A 20,114-nucleotide genomic window follows, 5' to 3' on the forward strand; every position below is an offset into this window, starting at 1 on the left:
TGCTCTGTAGACAAAAGCTCCAATGATAGAAAAATGGCCAATTTCAAGTGAACGTTTCTCTTTTGCTCTTAATCTCTCGTGAAACCTTCAGGTTCAATGAATTGTAATTTGAATAGCTGTTTTAAGATTCTTAGAGAGAACTATCATATCCTATTTTTAAGGGCAAACAATCCCATTGTATATATTTTCTAAATTTAATTAAGGACTTAATTTGTAAAAACATTGTCTTATGAATCTGTTCCAGTTTGTCTGAAATGAATCCTTCTTTAGTGCCCCAAACCAGGCACAATACTGTAATTGGGAGTATGAGCAAGGCAAAACTCAAGTAGGAGTAATAGTTTCTATGATTTTTTTTTAAAAAAACTATATTTTCTTTAATGCAACCCAAACTTGCATTTCTTTTTCTTACAGCCATATTATACTATTGACTCATATTCAATTTGCAATCAACTACTATTCATAGATTTAAAAAAAAAACCTGGTAACAATTGCCAAACCAGGTATTTTTAATCCCATAACTATGCATTGGGGGTTTTGTTTTGTTTTCCAAGTGCGCAACTTTGCATTTTTTCTCTGTAATTTCATTTTCTAAACCTATCAAAATCATTTTGAATTTTATTTTTATGTTCCGGAGTATTAACTATCCTATCCAATTTTGTGTCATCTGCAAATTTCATAACCATTCCTCCTATCCTGTCACCCAAGTCATTAATCAAAATGTTGAAAAGTGCATGGCTCAGGCCTGAACTTTGTGGTACCACTGGAAAACCTCAATTTAGTTTGATGAGCAACTACCGATAAGCCCTCTGTGAGTATGATTACTTCTTCTGCCATCTTCCTTTTTTTCATCTCTCTCGGTGGAATTGTTTATAAATTCAGGCTAAAGGAAGAGAAAATAAAAACAATTGTGTGTTAGCCGGAATATATGAATAGGAGGCACCAGAGATCTCAAAATGAAAACTGTGACATTTGAACCCACATGGCCCCACTGTGCCTCGCCGGAACAGAATACTTGTTGGCTTCATCTCTAATGCAATGCAGCAGTATCCTGTAATGACAAATGTCTCTATTGCAATTTTCATAACAGTAGAGTCACGTTACCTAAGGGAGCTGCTACAGCCCATGTAACTGTTGTAATCTGGTTTCTTATTCTATGTCACCCTTCTCATGGTATCCATTTAGTTAAAGACTTGCTGGAAAATACTGGCTGAGCCTGCTGAAACTTTTAAAGCAGATGTGTCTAACTCAGGCAACCTTAAGACTTGTGGACTTCAATTCCCAGAATTCCCCAGCCAGCCTAGAGGCAGTTGAACTTCAACTCCGGAAGCGGAAGTCCACAAGTCTTAAACATGTCAAGTTTGGACACCCCTGCTTAAAACGGTTTCACAACCATAAGGCCTAACATTTTTCTCACATTTTTCTCAGACTTTTTTTCTAGAACACAGTATTTTAGAACACAAGAAATCCATTATATGCACTACACTTTGGACATTTTGCTGATGTTCTTTGACAACATTTTGATGTTCCCTGTGCCAAAGATTTTCAGAAACACTAAGCCCGTGATGGCAAACCTATGGCATATGTGGCACGCGGAGCCCTCTCTGAGGGCATGCAAGCTGTCACCCAGCTCAGCTCCACCAAGCGTGTGTGCGCGCCTCCCGCCAGCCAGCTGATTTTTGGGTCTCTGCTGTGCATGCGGGAAATGTATGTGAATATGTAGGAGGGGCAGGGAGGTTGTGGACGCATGCACAGGGCTGGAGGAAGCAAGGGGGATCCATTTGGGGGTCCACTCCATTTTTGGTCCCAGGAGGCTTCAGGGAGGCCTGCTAAGCCCAAAATAGGGTGCAGGGTAGCACACATGTAAGGGGGAGTGCGGGGGGGAGTCACGTGCACATGTACAGTGGGGAGTGGCATGCAGGAGGTGTCGTGCATGCATTGCATTATGGGTGTGGGCAGCACATAGACGCTGTCGCACATGTATGCATGCTTTTGGCACGCGAGGACAAAAAAGGTTAGCCATCACTGCCCTAAGCCCTTCCCTTTGGATCTTTGAATATGTCATCTAATGGATTCCATCTTGTAGATCCTGTATCCTAAAGGAATGTGTGGCTGTATCTTTCTATACTAACATCTGATTTTATTCAATGAACTGTCTGTTACCAAGAAATTTAGACCATTCCAAAGTCCACATGGTAGCTGAACTCTCTCTTGCCATTTTCTGTAACTATTTGTACTCTTGATTCTGTCCAAAGCAAGAACTGCTCTATTTGATTATGTAACTGCAAAATCTTTATATGTATCATATATTTGTTGAAAGATAAACTTTATGGACATAATCAAAGAGATTATGAGATCTCTTCTCATTGTAGAAAAATCCCCAGCAACCATTCCAATATTTCTCAACCTTGGTAACTTTAAGTTGTATGGACTTCAACTCTCAGAATTCCTTTGCCAGCAGCATAATACAATATTTGTAAGAAAAAGGGTGTTAGAGAAAGGAATACAAGTTCAGAAAAGCCAAATCAAGATATGGTTCAAAAATAACTTACTGCTTTCATCTTAATCCTGAACTGGCTTCCAGTTCCTTTCACCCTGAATTTTCCCATTTATCTTAAAAAGTATAATGAGAGAGAAACCAAAATCAGAGAAAACTGGGAATAGAGGAAGTCAACTTTAGCCTTGAAATGTCGAAGTAGGCTTGCTTGCCTCTGGTAAATGCCCTTTATCTGCTTCCAAATAATGCTTTTCCTTTTTAAAACCTTCAGCATTTCTATATTTATAAAATTGTTGAGTTTGTGGGCGCATGTACAGATAGTAGAAATGCAACAAAATACACTGTCTGTGTGTGGATACCATAACCTGGTAGTCTGTTTAATACCGGTACTTCATTTCAAAGTTGTGTGTGAATTTGCCAAATTTATAAACGAGGGAAAAGAAGGGTGGGTGAGGGAGGAGAGAAAATCATTCATAAGTATTGAGCTTAGAGCAGGGGTGTCAACTCAAGGGCCAGGGGCCGGATCTGGCCCATGGCATGCTTAGATCTGGCCTGTGGGCTCACCCTGGAAACAGTGAAGGACTGGCCTGCTGTGCCTCTGTCAGCAAAAATGGAGCTCGGGAGGGCCACGAGCTCCATTTTTGCTGGCAGAGGGTTATAGGAGGCCGTTGCAGCTGAAAATGGAGCTTAGGAACTCGTTTTCTCTGGCAGAGTTCTTGGGCCACCACAGGCACCCCCTCAACATGAGTGACGTTGAGCTTTCCATGCCCACCCTGTCCATGCCCACTCCGGCCCCCTGAGGTCAAATACAACCCTGATGCAGCCCTTAATGAAATTGAGTTTGACACTCCTGGCTTAGAGCCTCTTTTACCCGCACTAAACTCAGCAGTATTTAAACTGAGCATTTTTAGTGGCTCTTAAAATTAAATTGTACAGCTCTGTTTCCTTCTCTTGCAACTACAGTAGTGAATACTGGAGATTTGCAAAACACACACACACACACACACACACACACACACACACAACAACAACAACACCATGAACTTCTCTTTCAGGATTTGAAGATTGAACTGAAATGTGTATCTTTATATAAAGATTTCACTTCAGTCAGCTAATTTTCCTCTATGCTTCTGAATATTATATAATGTGAATTATAATTTTAAGCCCTTAGGATTGGATAAGCTAAAAAAAATAGGAAGCTATTGAGAATTGATTAAATAATATAAACCCTTCTATGAGAAGAGAAATTTTCCAGGATTGGCCTTTGAACCCATCCAAGAGAAATGGGTTTTTTTTAATCTATTTGTTTACAGCTTAAATGTATCGGTTTCATTTACATACAGCAAATACTTTTGCCCATATGTTAAAAGAAGAAGGATTCATTTCATTTAGTTTGCAAATTGCAGGAAAAGAGTGCAGCAATATCTAGAAAATGATATTTTTTGATGAAGGCTTTTGTGCTACGTACAACGTCATCTAATTTAAAATGAAAATGTATGAATGAAATTAAAGGACAAGTGAAATCTATACAGCTTGGTGTTTAACTAGAATTCTAGTTGACCAGCATTCGATACTAAATACTAAAAATTGGGGTATTTGTAAGACCTATTTTGGTAGTCCCTTTGCCCACTTCACACTTCAGCCTGTAACTTCCTTTGTCTATAAGCATGATGCCAAGTGACAGTAGCTGAGGTCTCCTAAAAAGGAAGCATACGGTATGACAGACCCATCTGTGGCTGGCTGCTTTCCGAAACAAAAAAATGCCCAATTCTGTCATTACGGCCTTTTGTTTCTGCACAATGCTTTCCATGTGACTATTTTGTGAAGGCTTGCTGGTAGCATCCATAAACTACAATTTGTCTCACTTTTTGCCTTATTGCGGTGCTTGTCCCCAGTTGTCATACTGCTTCCTTCCCAATTCATGCTGTTTCTTGTTTTCTGTTAGACCTACAAATGCTTCTAGCAGTCTTTCAAGTTACAGGACTGCTGATCTGAATGTGCTATATGCATTTCAGATCAAAAACAGACTGTACTGAAACATCTCATCTGCTAAAATCACATAAGGGGTTGGGGAAGGGGCGGATTTGGCTTATGTTGACTTCAGAAATCCATAAACCTGTAATCATGTTATTACTTTGGTGTCACTTCCCATCATTTTCATGAGTGGTTGATATTCCCTGCTTAATGTGGAGTGTTTGCATTTGATGAACTAACAGGTTTAAATAGTGTTTATTTAAACGTGTTAGAAATCTGCATTTAAATTCAGCAGGAATAAGATGATTTGAAATCACAAATAACTAAGTGCATTCACAGTAAATTTGGAGTTGAAGTACCTAAGTTCATTCCAAGGATCTGCCACCATTTTTTTTGTGGGTTTTTAAAGGAGACAAAAGGAAATATTATTGTTTTTCATTTCCAGGATAGATCTATGAATCCAAAGAATAGGGAAAAGAAAAGGAAAAAAATAACAAGAAGGGTTACTCTAAAACAGGGAGGTCAAACGCGAGCTGGATTTGGCTCTAAAAATAGCAAAGGACTGGCCCACAGTGCCTCTGTCAGTGAAAACAGAGTTGGGGGGGGCACACACAGCCATTCCAGGTTCCATTTTTGGCCATGATGGTCTTCTGCAGCCCTCTGCCAACATGCCCCCCCCCAACCTCCGTTTTTGCTGGCAGAGGGCTGCAGGAGGCCATTGTGGCCGAAAACGGGCCCGGGAGCCCATTTTCATTGGCGGAGCACTTGGGCCACCACAGGTGCCCCCAACACTAGTGATGTCATGCTGGCCATGCCTATCCCATCAGGGCTATATATTGATGTTTGATTGAGAGAATATACATCCATGGACAATGTACTGAAAAGTGCAGTCATAAAAAAAATCTTTCATCAACTACAGCTAAAGGCTGAATTAAATACATCCTAAAATATCCTTTAGCAAATAGAACCTAAGCAACAGTAGATTTAATATTTATGCTGCCTGTGTTCTGTTTCTGCATTCGAGCTATTTTTTAAAGGACTAATAGATTTAATAACAGTAGGAATGTTAGGAGGACCATATTACTAAAAAGAATTAATTTTGAAGCTTTTGAAAATAGCATCATTTGGCATCCATGTGTCTTCCATCAGCAACATTATTAGATATTTTATCTCAATTGCTGGCAGAAGTTCTTCTTATATGTCCATGAAAAAAAATTTGCAGCCACTTTTTGTGGAGTTCAAGCATGAAAAGAATAAAGAGAACCATCACAGAGAAGTCAAAATAACTTAAACACCCAATAGCATACTGAAAACGACAACACATTTAAAAAACTGTTTGAGATAAGATATCTGTTTTTAGTTGTGTTCAACTGGAAACCCTGTTATCCCCAGCTAAAATTTCTAAGACATTGAGCACAGTTGAAATAAATTGCTAAAGAGTGTTGAGCATATGTCAGTATTAACAAAATGTGTTTAAGCACATTTCATAGATTGGCAGGGAAAAGATGTGACAAATCTTTTTTTCATTTGATTGGCAGTTATTCCTAATGCTTTGTTGGAGAGCAACAAAGCCTGTGTTATTGGACAACTTAGTTCAAAACATACTCTTGACAAAAATTAAGAATCAGGCCATTGCGGTAAACGTATGCTGTTTTTCAGGATAAAGTCAGGTATCAATCTGCTTTTTCAAGTTGCTTTACAAATGTACGATGAATTTTGGAATATTCATTTATTTGTGGAAATTTGCATACCTCCATCAAAACTGTTCTGATTCTGTTTACAGAATCAACATGACTGTTACTTTCTATACATTTGAGTCATCTTCAAAGACATCTGTATGTAGCCTCTGTTGCAGTAAAGAGAATATAAAGGATAATATTAGTAGCTCAGTATTGAAATCAGGGGTCCTTGATGCTCTTTTGATATTAAAACTATTCAAAAATATATTTAAGAATTGTAAGGAGATTAAAGATTTTAAATATAAAAAAAATTATTGGATTTGGCCCTCAACATTTTTCTCCTTGATGTCGTTTGGAAGTTCAATGATCAGAACTTACCACTGATATTTTGTAAGGATTTAGATTCTAAGCATTATCATAGTTAAATAACCACTGTAAGTATGTTCAATTTACAGATTCAAGAATTTCTGCTCTCTTTGGCTCCAATTCTTGTGAAGGGAGTCTGCTCTTTCTGAATTTACTAGAAGTAGGAAAGAGTTTTAGATGCCCCATAGACACGACAGTCCTAATAAGAGTACTGTGGCAACGTATACATCACATACAGTATATTTTAATATTTATAGACAAAAATTCACATTGTTTCATGTGTACACAAACAGCTGCTGTCTTTTGGCTGTGAGCAGATGTTAGACCTCCAAAAGCCTTGCTGATAATTAAAATACTAACAGTGTTTTACCCCAGCTGCAGGTTCTGTTTACTGTAAATCTGATTTTAATGGTGCCTCTGTGCAATTGGTGAATACTGGTTTGTTTTCTACCAAACATAAGAAAGTGTCTGCAATGAAGATAAATGGTTATTTCTTATAATTTGCTCTAGAAAGATATGACAGTGCACTGTACTACGCTTCCATTTATAAACAAAGCATAGATATGACTAGCAAGTTATGACAGTAATCATTTTAACGCACTAACAAGAAAACATAAGGAGCCAAGTTAAACACAAAACCCCAAATTCTCAGTGGAATTACCCAAGAGAATACAGTACTATCTTGTAAACTATCTGCTAGTTGTCATTGTTTTTGATAGTATAAATTATTTTCTTAGCAATGTGTATGCATGTGATTCTTCACAGAGTAACATAAGTTTTAAAATAGCTGGCAAAGATAATATGGGTACAGTTTCGATCTGTAAGCATAGAACATACTGTAGAGCAGTGTTTCTCAACCTTGGCAACTTGAAGATGTCTGGATTTCAACTCCCAGAATTCCCCAGCCAGCATTCGCTGGCTGGGGAATTCTGGGACTTGAAGTCCAGACATCTTCAAGTTGCCAAGGTTGAGAAACACTGCTGTAGAGGAGTTGATAGAAGTCTCATTAGAAATGTTTTCCTGATTGATTGACCCTTTCGAAAATGTTGAGGTGATGGCTGCAACCATGCAGTCAAACTCCCGAGCCTCTTCCTATGTGCATTGTATGTCTGATGCATGTAAAAAGGGGATTGCGTGGTCACGGCTGCCATTTTGACGTCACCATCACTCCCCGTCCTCAGCATAGGCATATGGCAGCTAAAGCACAGAACTCTTTGCATATTCGCAATAGCTATTCCACCTGTTCTCAGGCAATGTTATTTATCAATTGCTAATGTTATCAAGGAAAATCATTTTGAAAACTGTGCCTGTCCTGTCCTCGGGTTGCTAGAATATTTGAGTTGTAATGAAAGTTGTACTTAGCAGTGCCATCAAGAACTTTAAAGCAGGGCTGTCCAATCCTAGCAACATTAAGACTTGTGGTCTTCAATTCCCAGAATTTCCAAGTCAACATGGCAACTCCAATTCTGGGAGCTGAAATCCACAGGTCTTAAAGTTGCCAAGTTGGACACCCTGGTTTAAAGTCTATTTCTAATATGACTTGTTTCTTTGAAGGGGCAAATTGTGCTGTGCCAGGATTAAGAACCGCAGTAATCATAATGTAATATTGTGTACACTGGCTAGATTTGCTGGGGAATTGAGGCGGCTTATAAGTAAAATAAACAACTAAGTCAATAATAGCATGGGAATAGCTTTGTAGAATCACCAGAAAAACCTTCAGGTGGCTGCACACTTGCATTACAGGCAAAATAATACAGCTAGTTTTGCTTGACGACTTCTCACAATTTCCTCAGAGTGAAATAAACACCTGCTGGCTAAAAGAGTTATCATAGGACACTGGAAGGGGAAATCTATAACAGAGTTGCAGCAATGAATTGTTGATACATCTTGTCTGCCAATAGATGAATTAATTGCTTTTCCAACAAAGGGACAAGGAGGAAGACTTTTAATTGACACGGTTCAGTTTTTAGAGTGGTTTTGTTGATTGATTATGTTATTTTCCAGACCCCCCCTTTTTTTTTTACTCTTTTCCCTCTTTTTATTATTAAAAACATTTTATATGTGAATATGCTGTCCTGTTAATTAGCTTGGTATAATAAAACGAAAAAGAATGATATTAACCCCTTTCTGCAAAGTTAGCATAATTTTATTACTTCCATGTTTGCTCTCTGGGCAAAACAAATCTGCCCAGTTAGTTCAGATTGTAGCTTGTTTTAGAGCCATAAAAATGATGTCTTATTCCTACTCTTGTTTTATAAACAGTTAGATAAAAATTATTATTACTTTCATACAGGTTGCTTTGGAAGACATTTGTGGGCATTAGGAAGCATAACGAGAATAGTTCTAGCAATAAGACTTTTGGAGTAAAATTTCTAACTACTTCTATTCATTGCATAGTATATGCTCAGTAAGTAGTTTAGGCGCAAGAAACCAGGAACAGGAGTAGAGTTCAAAGCACTAGAACTTTATTTCATTCTACGTCTACACAAGAATCTGATCTACTAATGGTCAAACCTAATTGGCTCTAGATAAGGGTCAACAGAATTTATGGGGGAGGACTAGACTTAGATCTCTTGTGAGAATATAAGGATTCCAAACTGATGATGTGTTTGACCCCACCCTCAGGGTCTACCTGGTCATCTCCTACAATAACTTCCCATAAAAATGGGCATAATTGAAAATTATTTTTTAAAAATAACACATTGAGTGCTACACTCCTTTGGTATTCTTTTCACTCATCATCCAGCCACAGGGCAGGGTTTCTATCCCATTACCTCAATGGAGTAGTCAACATATCAACTTCCATTTGTTTTTGGGACTCTACTTTGATATGGTCCATGGGCTAATCAATAAAGTAAACTCTAAACTACCAGCTTTAGTCTCCTGATTTTCTTTTGGTCAAAGGCTAGATGAAAGAGAGGGAGAAAGGGAAGGTAACTAAAATACTGGAACTGGGTTTTGAGAAACTTTTCATCGAAACTAAATATGAACACTGTAACTTCAGCTGGTCGATATATACTGCCTAAAGATTGTCTTTCATGTAATGTTACTTAAAATATTCAGTTGTAATAATTACAGTGAACATAAAATAGGGAAATAACCAGCAGGAGTAATGTCACAGTTCCCAGTAGATAAAATCCTTAATAACACCTATATAGAAAAAAAAATAAAGTCATTAAAACATAGAGTTAAAAATATGCATATATCACTCAACGTTCTTTAGTCCATTTTCTTGATTTTGTCTTGATCAGCAAGGTACACTTGGCCCAGATGGATGGCTGTTAAAGTATAAAAGAAAAGCCAAAGTGGAGGTTTACATGCAATATTGCGTTAACCCAGACTTTCCTGATACGTTATGCATTACTTTTGGAGACAAGTCTTTTTAATGCCATCTTTATCTGCTACACGATGCATGAAATCTACTTTCTGTTTTAGAACTGCAAATAACCCTTGACCCCTTTAGTGGAGACACAATGTGACCTTTCTATTGTCATCAGCTTTCATTCTCTTGAAAATTCTATGAATTTTTATTACAAGTTTTTTTTTTAAGCCAAGCTGAGGCTTCAACAAATTACTTGACACAGATGAGATGAAGTTGTTGAAGTAGTGTTAGATAAGTTTTACAACCAGCATGTGTGCTGCTGAACAGTACAAAGCCAGTGTCCTACAATGTCATACACCAGTAACTGCTGAGCCTACTATTGGATAAATACATCATTTTATGGAACATTGATTGTTCTATAAACCCAATGGAGTATTATGCTCTATGATCAAACCATTTAGATTGTGTGTAGAGCACAGAAAATGCCATATTCAGGATGGTACTAAAAGTGCCATTTGTGTATTTTATGGATGTCATTACAGAGGAAACTTCCCTCTGTAGGCCCTGTTTACTGCAAAAATTTTTAGACTGTAATGACATTTTTCATTCACAACGTATGCCTTCAAGAGAGGGGGGCCCTTGTTTTATTTGTTTCATTCAAGTTCACTGCACAAATCCTGTACATTTTAATTAAATGTGAGCTTAACAAAAGAATAAGGTATTTATTCTAAGAGGGTGGAGGCCAGGGAAATGAGGGCTGTAACAAAAATAATATAGACATACAACAGCAAAATACTCAGTTCTTGATTTCAAAAACACAGCTGAGCTAAATCTTACTTGTGTTCTTCATTAATCACATTAAATAAAGCATAGCTCATCTTCTTTTGATGAAAAGGTGGCCTGTAAACATGAATAGAGTATACAAATAATGATATAATATCCCAAAATATTTAAGATTTTCCATTTCTTAAATAATTGCTCCAAGTGCCAGCTGATAAATAAAAGCTCTGTTGAAAATACAGAATATTTGGAAAATAACCAATTTTGTGATCCTGATATCCATAGATATGAAACACATCCATAGGATCTTTTATCCCTAAATAGCAATCTTACATTATTGTATTTTATCTATTTAAAATGTAATTGTGTTCATTTATACTTTGTAATGAAGATCAACAGCAAATACAGCCATCTTTGCATTTCACTTTTATGATTGTTATGTCTAACAAAAAAATCATTCCTTTGTATCAGCATTTGTTTAAAATGCATTTCTAAAATATAAAATTGCTTTGATACAATTATGTTTAATAGGAAAAAAATGAGTAGGAAAATAGGGGGGGGGAGAGCATGCTTTGCCATAACAAATTCTTAAAACATCTCTAGAATTACATTGTTTTTTCTTGTTAACTTCCATCCTCTCAAAACAAAGGGAATCCATTCAGCTACACATATTACATTTACCATGAAGATCACTAAAATTGAACTTGATGTTCCCAATAAATTTTTGGCCCAGTTAAAATTTAAGCCTACACTACAGATTCCCATTAGTTTAACTGACACTTGAACTTCTACACAGCTCAACATTAATTCATTATAGTTGAAAATGGGAGAATCTTTCGTGGGTGAATCTTTTACAATCTGATTGAGGTTGTTACATTTTATAGGATCCATTTTTCAAAGCACTACTGACAGCACTCGAAGTTATTAAATTGCTGAATCAAAAGATGGACCTGCAATCGCATTTATGAACTATGATGGAATAGCTTGGGTTGCACTGAGCCGAAGTTAAGATGTTGGTGTAGTTAAGCTTCATCACATCCCTTTAGTGACAGCAGTATTTACCCATGTAGTTTACTTTAATGGTCAGGAAGTGGCCTAACTCACCTCTGGATTCAAATAGATTAAGCAAGCAGTCAGAATGGCATAATTATCTGTGCTGCAAGGAATTTACAGGATAACTCAACCCCCAAGAGACTTCCCGTTCAATTGCTGAGCAAAGACTGGGCATGCATAAAATCACAGATGCAGCATTTACCTCTGAAGCCAAGGGAGGGAACATATTCCTTTATCTTCTTCTGGTCTGATTCTGCTCTGATGCAGTCTCACTTCAGGCCTGTTCACCCTTAAGACTTTATCTGTGGAATTAGTCCAACGGATAATATTAGAGCAGAATTGTGTTTTGATTTAAGACCATATCATTACAAGTCTGAGCCCACATCTTGTCGACGAAAGCAAGAAACAAATTAATTACATTGTTCTCTTGCAAAATATGAATCAGATTTGATTTTTAATTGTCTCTTTGTGTTATGTTCTCCCTTCCATTCTTTTTTTTTCAAGCTGAGAATCTTGAGTATGATTTCCATAGAGAAAGAGCATAAGGTTAATGATACAAATAACCATTTCGTTCTTCCCTACAGTTTTTCCTTGCCAGAATTTAATCCATCAGTGGGTGCCAAATCAATCATGCTCTTTTACTTGGACAAATATTTCAGTCACTCAAAAAAAAAAAGAACACTTTTCTCTAAATGACATAAAGGCTCCCTTCTGTCTTGCCATCTAAAATTAGGATGGTATAATGTAATTGTGTTTTGATAATGGGTGCATTGTAGACTTTCACATTAATAGCTGGCATAGAGATATTCTGAAACTGGGACACTGTTTTTGAAAAACCTAAAATCCTGATACATCTATGAGTTCAGTAATTTCATCAAAAATGGTATTGAGATATATATGAAATGTTAGTGATGATATAATGCAGATGATTCATTTTACATACACATTGAATTGGCTACTTGCTTTGGACAAGCCAGTAAGCTGACATAGATAGGTTCTGCTTACTGACCAGGTTGTTTTTAATACTAATACAAGGTCACATGAGTTTGTGGCACTCTACTAAATTATTATGGCTACTGGAACCAGGCTGCTCTCAGAGGAGCAAATAATTTGAAGTAGTTGCCACAAGCTCTTGACTGCTGTATTGACAATATTTAGCAATCTTACGTAACTGCTTTGTAAATCTTCTTCTATTTTAAATTCAGCAGATTCATTCTTATTGCATTATGCTACTGAATTTGTGACAGTGATTCCAGGGACAATGTTGTACATCTATAGTAAATCATAGCAAACCAGCTTTTCAAGTTTAAGTGATAGCCAAGTGGAACCTCGAATGTGAGCCCTATCCCGAGGGAGTTCTTCTTCAACTGTAGTTTGTTTCCAGACAAATGGTGGCCCCTTTGTGGCATTGATACCATACCATTTTCTGATTTAGCCCATCCACAGCTCTACGGACATCTTTCACAGCAATAGGTTGAAGTGAAAGAAGCTCAGCTGGTAAGGAAGGCAGAGGAGATCAGTGTTATCTAGCAAATGACATCTAGAACATGCACAGACTGTTTATATGTTGTGGTTTTTTTTACAGATTAATTATACTAAGTAATCCTAACCCTTTATTAAACAGCTTGTGATTCTTATTTAAACTTCATCTTCAAAGCGTAAATCCATCTTTGTATTAAGATTTTTTTACAATACATAAACTGCCCATTATGTACCTTCATAACTACTGTTGGTAATTCTGACTTGGCCCAAAAAAATTATAGTGATTTTTTTTAAAAAAAAAATGCAGACTACATTGTATAGTACAGTGGTTCCCAAACTTGGCAACTTTAAGACTTGTGGACTTCAACTCCCAGAATTCTCCAGCCAGCTCTGAAGTCCACAAGTCTTAAAGTTGCCAAGTTTGGGAACCACTGGTATAGTATGTAGTCAATTTTCAGTGCTATTGTTAACCCAAATGGATTATTGCAAATTAAATAATGGACTGATTTTACTATTAGAAATTCAATTTTAGTGTCTGCTGCATAGATTCACACAACTTAAGATATCTTCTCCACAACTTTATTAGGGTTCAAATCTTATTGAATTCATTGCTTATAAATAAATTGGTTAGGGTTAAATACTGTACATTTTTTTCATTAATTTATCTTCAGATCTAGGGGAAATATTGTCAGTCAAGATGAAGCTGCAGTGTCCCCTTTCAAATCTACATTTACTCTTACCTATCATACTTCGGGTTTTGTGTCTGCTTTTGATACTTCTATCCTGAACCTCTAGCCTTATGGTTCAGCCATACATTGATTCATCAGCAGCATTTTAACCTGCAGTGTTTCCAGTTTGGAAATCTCAGAAACCTGTTGGTTTGGAAAACCAGAATTTACGCTCTGAAGAGATTCCATGTTTTCCCCACATTTATGGAACACGTCTGGGAAATTCATAATATGGTAATCATGTTGGTGTTAATTAATTATATTTCAAGCCTGGCCAATTGAAATCCCCTAATAGGCTTGCAATTAGAATTTCACCCTGGGCAATAGCCATAAATATCTCTGCAGAAACTAAACCAGAATTTAAGAGCTTGAAGTGGAACAGTCCAGAGGATAAGACTTGGATAGATCTGTTGCTTGTATTGCAGAAAATGGAGTGATAATAATGAAGATTTCATACTATTGAATCAGGTACTTTGGCCTGATCCAGGGTTTAATAAAATCGAGGGTTTAATTGTTAAACCAGCCTTATGTAGTGTCTGGCTGTATCTCAGTTTTATATATGAAGGACACCTGCACCATTTCTGGTCTCAACTTCGTTGCTTCTAGGACTGACAATTTCACTCTTACACCTGAGAAAGATAATAAATTTTAAAAAAAACAAACAGAAAAACAACAAAACAATAAGGAAATATATAAAACATCCATAGTCTGGTATCCCAGTGTGTCTAATTTCATCTGCAGCAGGGGTGGATTGCTGGCGGTGTTACTGCCGGTTTGCAACCTGCGCACAAAGCGTGCCAGACGCACACTGCGCACTCATGACTCTTCAATATAAATTGTTCTTTGCGCATGTACAGAACAATTTACAGTGCATGCGCAGTCACTAAAATCCAAAATGGCGGCAGCCAAGAGGCAGTGAGAGAACCAGTTTTGGGTCCTGGCAGGCTGGGTTGCTGCCAGTTCTGCGACCCAGGCTGAATTCTACTAACGTTTCGGCTGAACCAGGCCGAAGCGGCATCAACCCACCTCTGATCTGCAGCTTATAACCTTCAGGGATCCTACAATGTAATACTTACAGTTATAGCTTTGGATCATTTCCTTCAATAAATAAATCAACAAATATAATGTTTTTGACTAATTGGTTTAATGGAGTTATCTTCATCCAATTGCATGTGTGAAAAACAGATTACATTTTAAGTCATATTTGTGCAGAAATACTGAAAATTCAAAAGGGTTTACAAATTTGTTGGTGAAACATTTAATGAAAGTATATAAATACATCTAGTCACTGCTAGAAAGAAATAGGATTCTTAAGTTCTTCTGAACATGAACATGCATATACGAGTATTCCCTTCCCTACTATTGATACCGAATTTATCACAGTAGTTAACCTGTTCTTGAAAGAAGAATAGCATCCACATATCATCTGTGATTTTTATATCTTTATATTGTTCATACCTTTATATTGTTCATATTTTGTGAAACTATTTTTTGACATTTTCTTTAAAAAATGTATTCTTTCTTTCTTTTCTTAGGTATAGTTTCTAAGTCTTATGAATGCCGACTGAAGGGCCAAGGAGCTACATTTGTTGAAACTACCAGCCCTTTTACTTCATCAAATCTGGATGAAATTTCTCCAGTCAGTGATAAGATGCTTCATGGTATGAGGAGGTATCCACAACCCAGTGAACAAGTGCAACAGGTGATCATTATTCAGGGATATGACAGTGATTTCACGATTGATGCCTCGGTGGAGGAGACGGCAGCAGCTACCCTTCAGACTTTGGCAATGGCTGGCCAAGTGGCAAGGGTAGTACATATAACTGAAGATGGACAACTGATAGCTACCAATCAAAATGGCTCTCATGTAAGCAGTATCCTTCCAGAACAAATACTTAATGAACAGTTGTCAGATGGGAAAACACAACTTGTTGTTGTTGAAGGCTCTGTAGGAGAAACTGTTCTTGAAGATGCTGTTTCCATAGGAATGACTTCAGCCCCAAATAATGCAGTGGTGCAACAGATAATGAGACAAGAGTCTCTGGATACATCAAGGGTACACCCACCCGAGTCTGCCTCGGCTTTAGATGCTTTGCTTTGTGCTGTAACAGAACTTGGTGAAGTGGAGAACAAAGCAGAACTCTTGGATAGAGTACAGCTTTGTCACAAAGAAGTATTGCAAATGTCAAATCCAGAGACAGATGCCATTTCTATGGATAACATAACACAGGAAACACAAATGTTCCATGGTGTTCAGGAAATTGAAGAAGAACAGTCCATGGAGGTAGTAACACAGGTTGTCCATCCGTCTACCATAATTTCATCTCAGGAAAATGCTCAAGTCGCCTTCAAGAAAATGGTTGAAGGAGTCCTCCAGTTCGCTGTATGCGATACAGCCGCAGCTGATCAGCTGATGAAAGAAGGCGTCACTCAGGTCATTTTGAATGAGGAAGGAACTGTGCATATGGTATCTAGAGAAGGATCTCAAATAATAATGCAAGAGGCTGACAGCCATACCCTGAGCATCCAAAGTCAACACATGGATTTGGTTGGAGCAGATGGAGGAATTTCACAGATCATTGTCACAGAGGAGATTGCTCAAGCAATGGTTCAGGAGTCTAACAATAACTTTGCCAGTGGTGCAACTCATTACATAGTAACACAATTACCACAGGAAATTGAGAGTGACTCTAGAGTATATTCACATACTGTGATAGAGAAAGAGGAAACTCAAGAACTTTTGCAGGCTGGCACAGTTATAAATTCTAATCAAAATCCTTGTGACGGAAGTGTTGAACAACTAAGTAGCATGCTCATTTACACAGAAGATGGTTCACAAGCAGCTATTATCCAGGGCCAAAGAGATAACAGCGAACTATAAAAGATATAAAAATAAATAGAGTATTTAAAAAAAAGAGTAGTTAAAAAAAAGAAAGAATTAAACATCAGATATATTATGTTTTATTGTTAACTTATAAAGCATTTCTAAATGCTATTTGCTGTTCAATGCATTTATACGGTGTTAGCATCACCATCCTGGGAATGTTACATACAAAAGGGAATTCTCCTTGTTTTTGCATGAGTACTGATCAGACTATCACTGGTTATAGACACTGAAAAAAATTACAAAATAAAATCAGAGCATACACAGATGCAACTACCGAGATATTAATTTTATTATCTTCATTAGATAGTTTGGTTTATTTTGCTTATCACCTCTTCATTGTATTTTGACATCTGATAGTTTTATCTTTCTTGTGATTAATTATGGAATTTGACTTATCTGACTTACTGTAGAGAGAGCAAATTAAATATGCAGGTACTGTACTCCTAACACCCAATTGACATAGACATCAACAATGTATAGATTAAGGCATTCTATGTATGCAATAATTTTACATTCCAAACTTGTTTAAATACGCCCCAGTTATGTCTACTCAAAATGCAGTATTCACAATGAAATAAATTTATGGTGTGGTTCAAAAAGCCTTTTTTGAAAAATACATTTTATTGTGATTGAACCTCCCACTGGATCTCATGAGATATCTCTGAAATCGACCTTTGTGGAGGTAGTAGCAAAAGGAACTCTCTAATGCCTGTTATGTAATCATTGCTGGGATTTCTTCTGTTTTTTTTTAAATAGTATCACTCAAATATATACCATTTTGCAGTTTGTTTGCAAATATTTGATGACCCTTTTCCACGTTAAATTCTGCCATTAACCTTAAGTGCAAAAAGGTGACTTTGATCTATTTCTTGTTGGATCAGAATGTTGATTTAGTTGTGGATAAGTTCTGATTGTTTAAAGTAAGTTCCTGCTAAAAAACACAAATATTTTTCTGCTATAAAAACTTCTGTTTTTCCTTAAGAGATGTAACTATCATATATAGGGGAACAGTTGGTTTTTTACAATAAAAAAAACAGCATTAAAAGGTGTATTCTCATTTTTAATGTTAAGCTTACCTGGAAATAGATCCCACTGAGAGTTCTTACCGACATGCACTGTTGATCAATACACAGACCTGGCATTACATAGACTTTATTACAGGCCTGCAAATCCATGGCCCACAAATTGTATGTGGTGCTGCTGAGTGCCTTAGTTTTACACCAAGAAGCAAGCTGGAAAAGTGTCAGAGATTTACAGAACTCCCACTAGGCATCATGGTTACTCTCCCAGTCTGATTTGAGAAAGGAGCAGAGGAGGGGGAATTTTTCTGTTCCCATTTGGACTCGTGACTTTCAGGCTAGGAGAAGAGGAAGTAACTGGATTAGTTTAATTTAATATCTTAATTATCTAATTTTTATTATTCAAAGTATCGGGCAGAAAACGCATAAATGATACATTCGATTATCCAAAAGTCAGAGCACAATTGTCTCTTCTAAAATTAGCTGCAAGCGGCATGTGCTTGTCAGAGTGGCAAATGTGTTGTTGTTTTTATTTTCCAGGTTGGATGTGTCAGATCAGCCCCTAAAATAAAGAGGGAGAATTAAAAAAAAATTTTTTTTAAAGGGAGAGAGTGGAGGGGAGACTGAAAGTCACAATTAGCCAAGTTTAACTTGCTCATTCTTCTTAAAAGTGACAGTCCGCTCACTACTTATTAAATACTGTCTTCAGCCAACAATGACAGGATCAACTCCCTCTTTGTTATCAGGATAAAAGTGACCTTTACAAAATGATGGCCTTCTGCAAGATTCTCGTAGGTACTCAAAGGAATGTTTTTCATTGAAAAGATTTCTTCTTGATCATTTTGCCTGTTAACTGGAGCCCTCTGGTCTTATGGCTTGGATGCTAATTTTTAGCTATGCTCAGTCCTGTATGGCTAACCTTTCTGTAGCAATACAGGGTGTTGACATTGACATGCTGCAGTTTACCATTTGTGATTTATTTAGGATAAATATGTCTCAGGTGGCATTTAATCCTTCATAAAACCAGTGTAGCCTGCAGTGTCAAACCAGCAATCACATTGTATGCACAATGAAAAGAGCAGACCTTTGCATAAATAAAAGAAAAAAAATACATATAGAAGTGTTCATTGGCTTGGAAGTGCTGAGAAAGATTCTCCAGAAATCCAGATTATGCACTTCTACCTTTTGTTTTCTGGTTTAGCCCATTTGTTATCACCAATCTAGAAAGATCTTTTCTTCAGCCAATGTTCCTCAATTGAATGTACAAGTCTCGATAATTAGATTCTCGTTACTTTAATATCAGCCAGTGAAAACTTTCTGAATTTGTTAAGAGCAAAATTCCTCAACAAACCTATTTAGGAAGGACACCAGGTTTGGACACCAGGATATTGTTAATAGTTCATGAACCATCAACTTGGGCTTCTTTACTTCCAAACAAAATATTTGATCTCACGTTTATATACTTTGACACATTCATGCCTTAGTTAAGTCTTTCCTTCTATTGTAATTCTCTTTTGGGGTATCATGAAGGCAGCAAATAGAAACATCAAGGTTCATGGTTGACTCAGCCTTCCATCCTTCTGAGGTCAAGTAAATTGAGGACCCAGATTGTTGGGGACAATATGTTGGCTCTGTAAACCACTTAAAGAGGTCTGTAAAGCACTGTGAAGCAATATATACGTCTAAGTGCTAGTGCTATCTGCCAGTCAAAGACTTTGGAAGGCTGTATCTGAACCTTGCTATGGAAGACATATTCATCTGAAGGGCAGAAATGCATCGCTTTGTCTTCAACATGGCAGGAAGAGAGATGTGGATTTATTTGAAATCTGGGATTCTGAACTATTTGATAAGCAGAGGGACTCATGTTCCTCAGACTATGCAACATAGCTGCTTCTGGGATCAAATTCTAAATGTAACATGAAACCTCTGAAGTCCCAGCCTTGATATGATTTTATAGACTTGTTTTCTAGGAATCTAGATGTATCAAACATCTCATTCAATAATTCAGAAAACAAATTGGAAAGCAGTTTCCTATAATCCTAATGCAGGTGCATCTATGATGAAAATTATGGATTTAAAATTCAAAATTATTTTAAAGCACAGCTTTCTCCTACGCATTTCACCTCAGTTATACTGTAGTGTGAAGAAAGTGAGACACTTGTTTAGAAAAGTGGTTATGCTTATTCTGTATATTGGTATATATCTTGATATTTTCTGAGCTATCACCAGGACCTACCTCAAATGACAATAAGTAATTTTAGAACAAGTGAGATAATGAATTATAGGGGTAGTTGTACTTTGGATTGCAAACAGTGGTGGGATTCAGCCAG

The 20,114-nt window shown here is 37.0% G+C and overlaps 1 protein-coding gene across 1 annotated transcript in view; it reads left to right on the forward strand.

Annotated features, from left to right (window-relative positions):
- ZNF407 (zinc finger protein 407) overlaps positions 1-17,807 on the forward strand; it is a 367,412-nt gene extending 349,605 nt beyond the window's left edge. The window contains exon 9 of the mRNA XM_087707329.1: positions 15,414-17,807. Coding sequence (XP_087563455.1) covers positions 15,414-16,759 — 1,346 coding nt within the window. The 3' untranslated portion in view covers positions 16,760-17,807. The remainder of the gene's footprint in view (positions 1-15,413) is intronic.
- Positions 17,808-20,114: the final 2,307 nt, after the last annotated feature.

This window comes from Thamnophis sirtalis, unplaced genomic scaffold (genome assembly GCF_051295495.1).
Source record: "Thamnophis sirtalis isolate CommonGarterSnake01/CBP01778 unplaced genomic scaffold, rThaSir2_p1.2 scaffold_2, whole genome shotgun sequence".
NCBI lineage: Eukaryota > Metazoa > Chordata > Lepidosauria > Squamata > Natricidae > Thamnophis > Thamnophis sirtalis.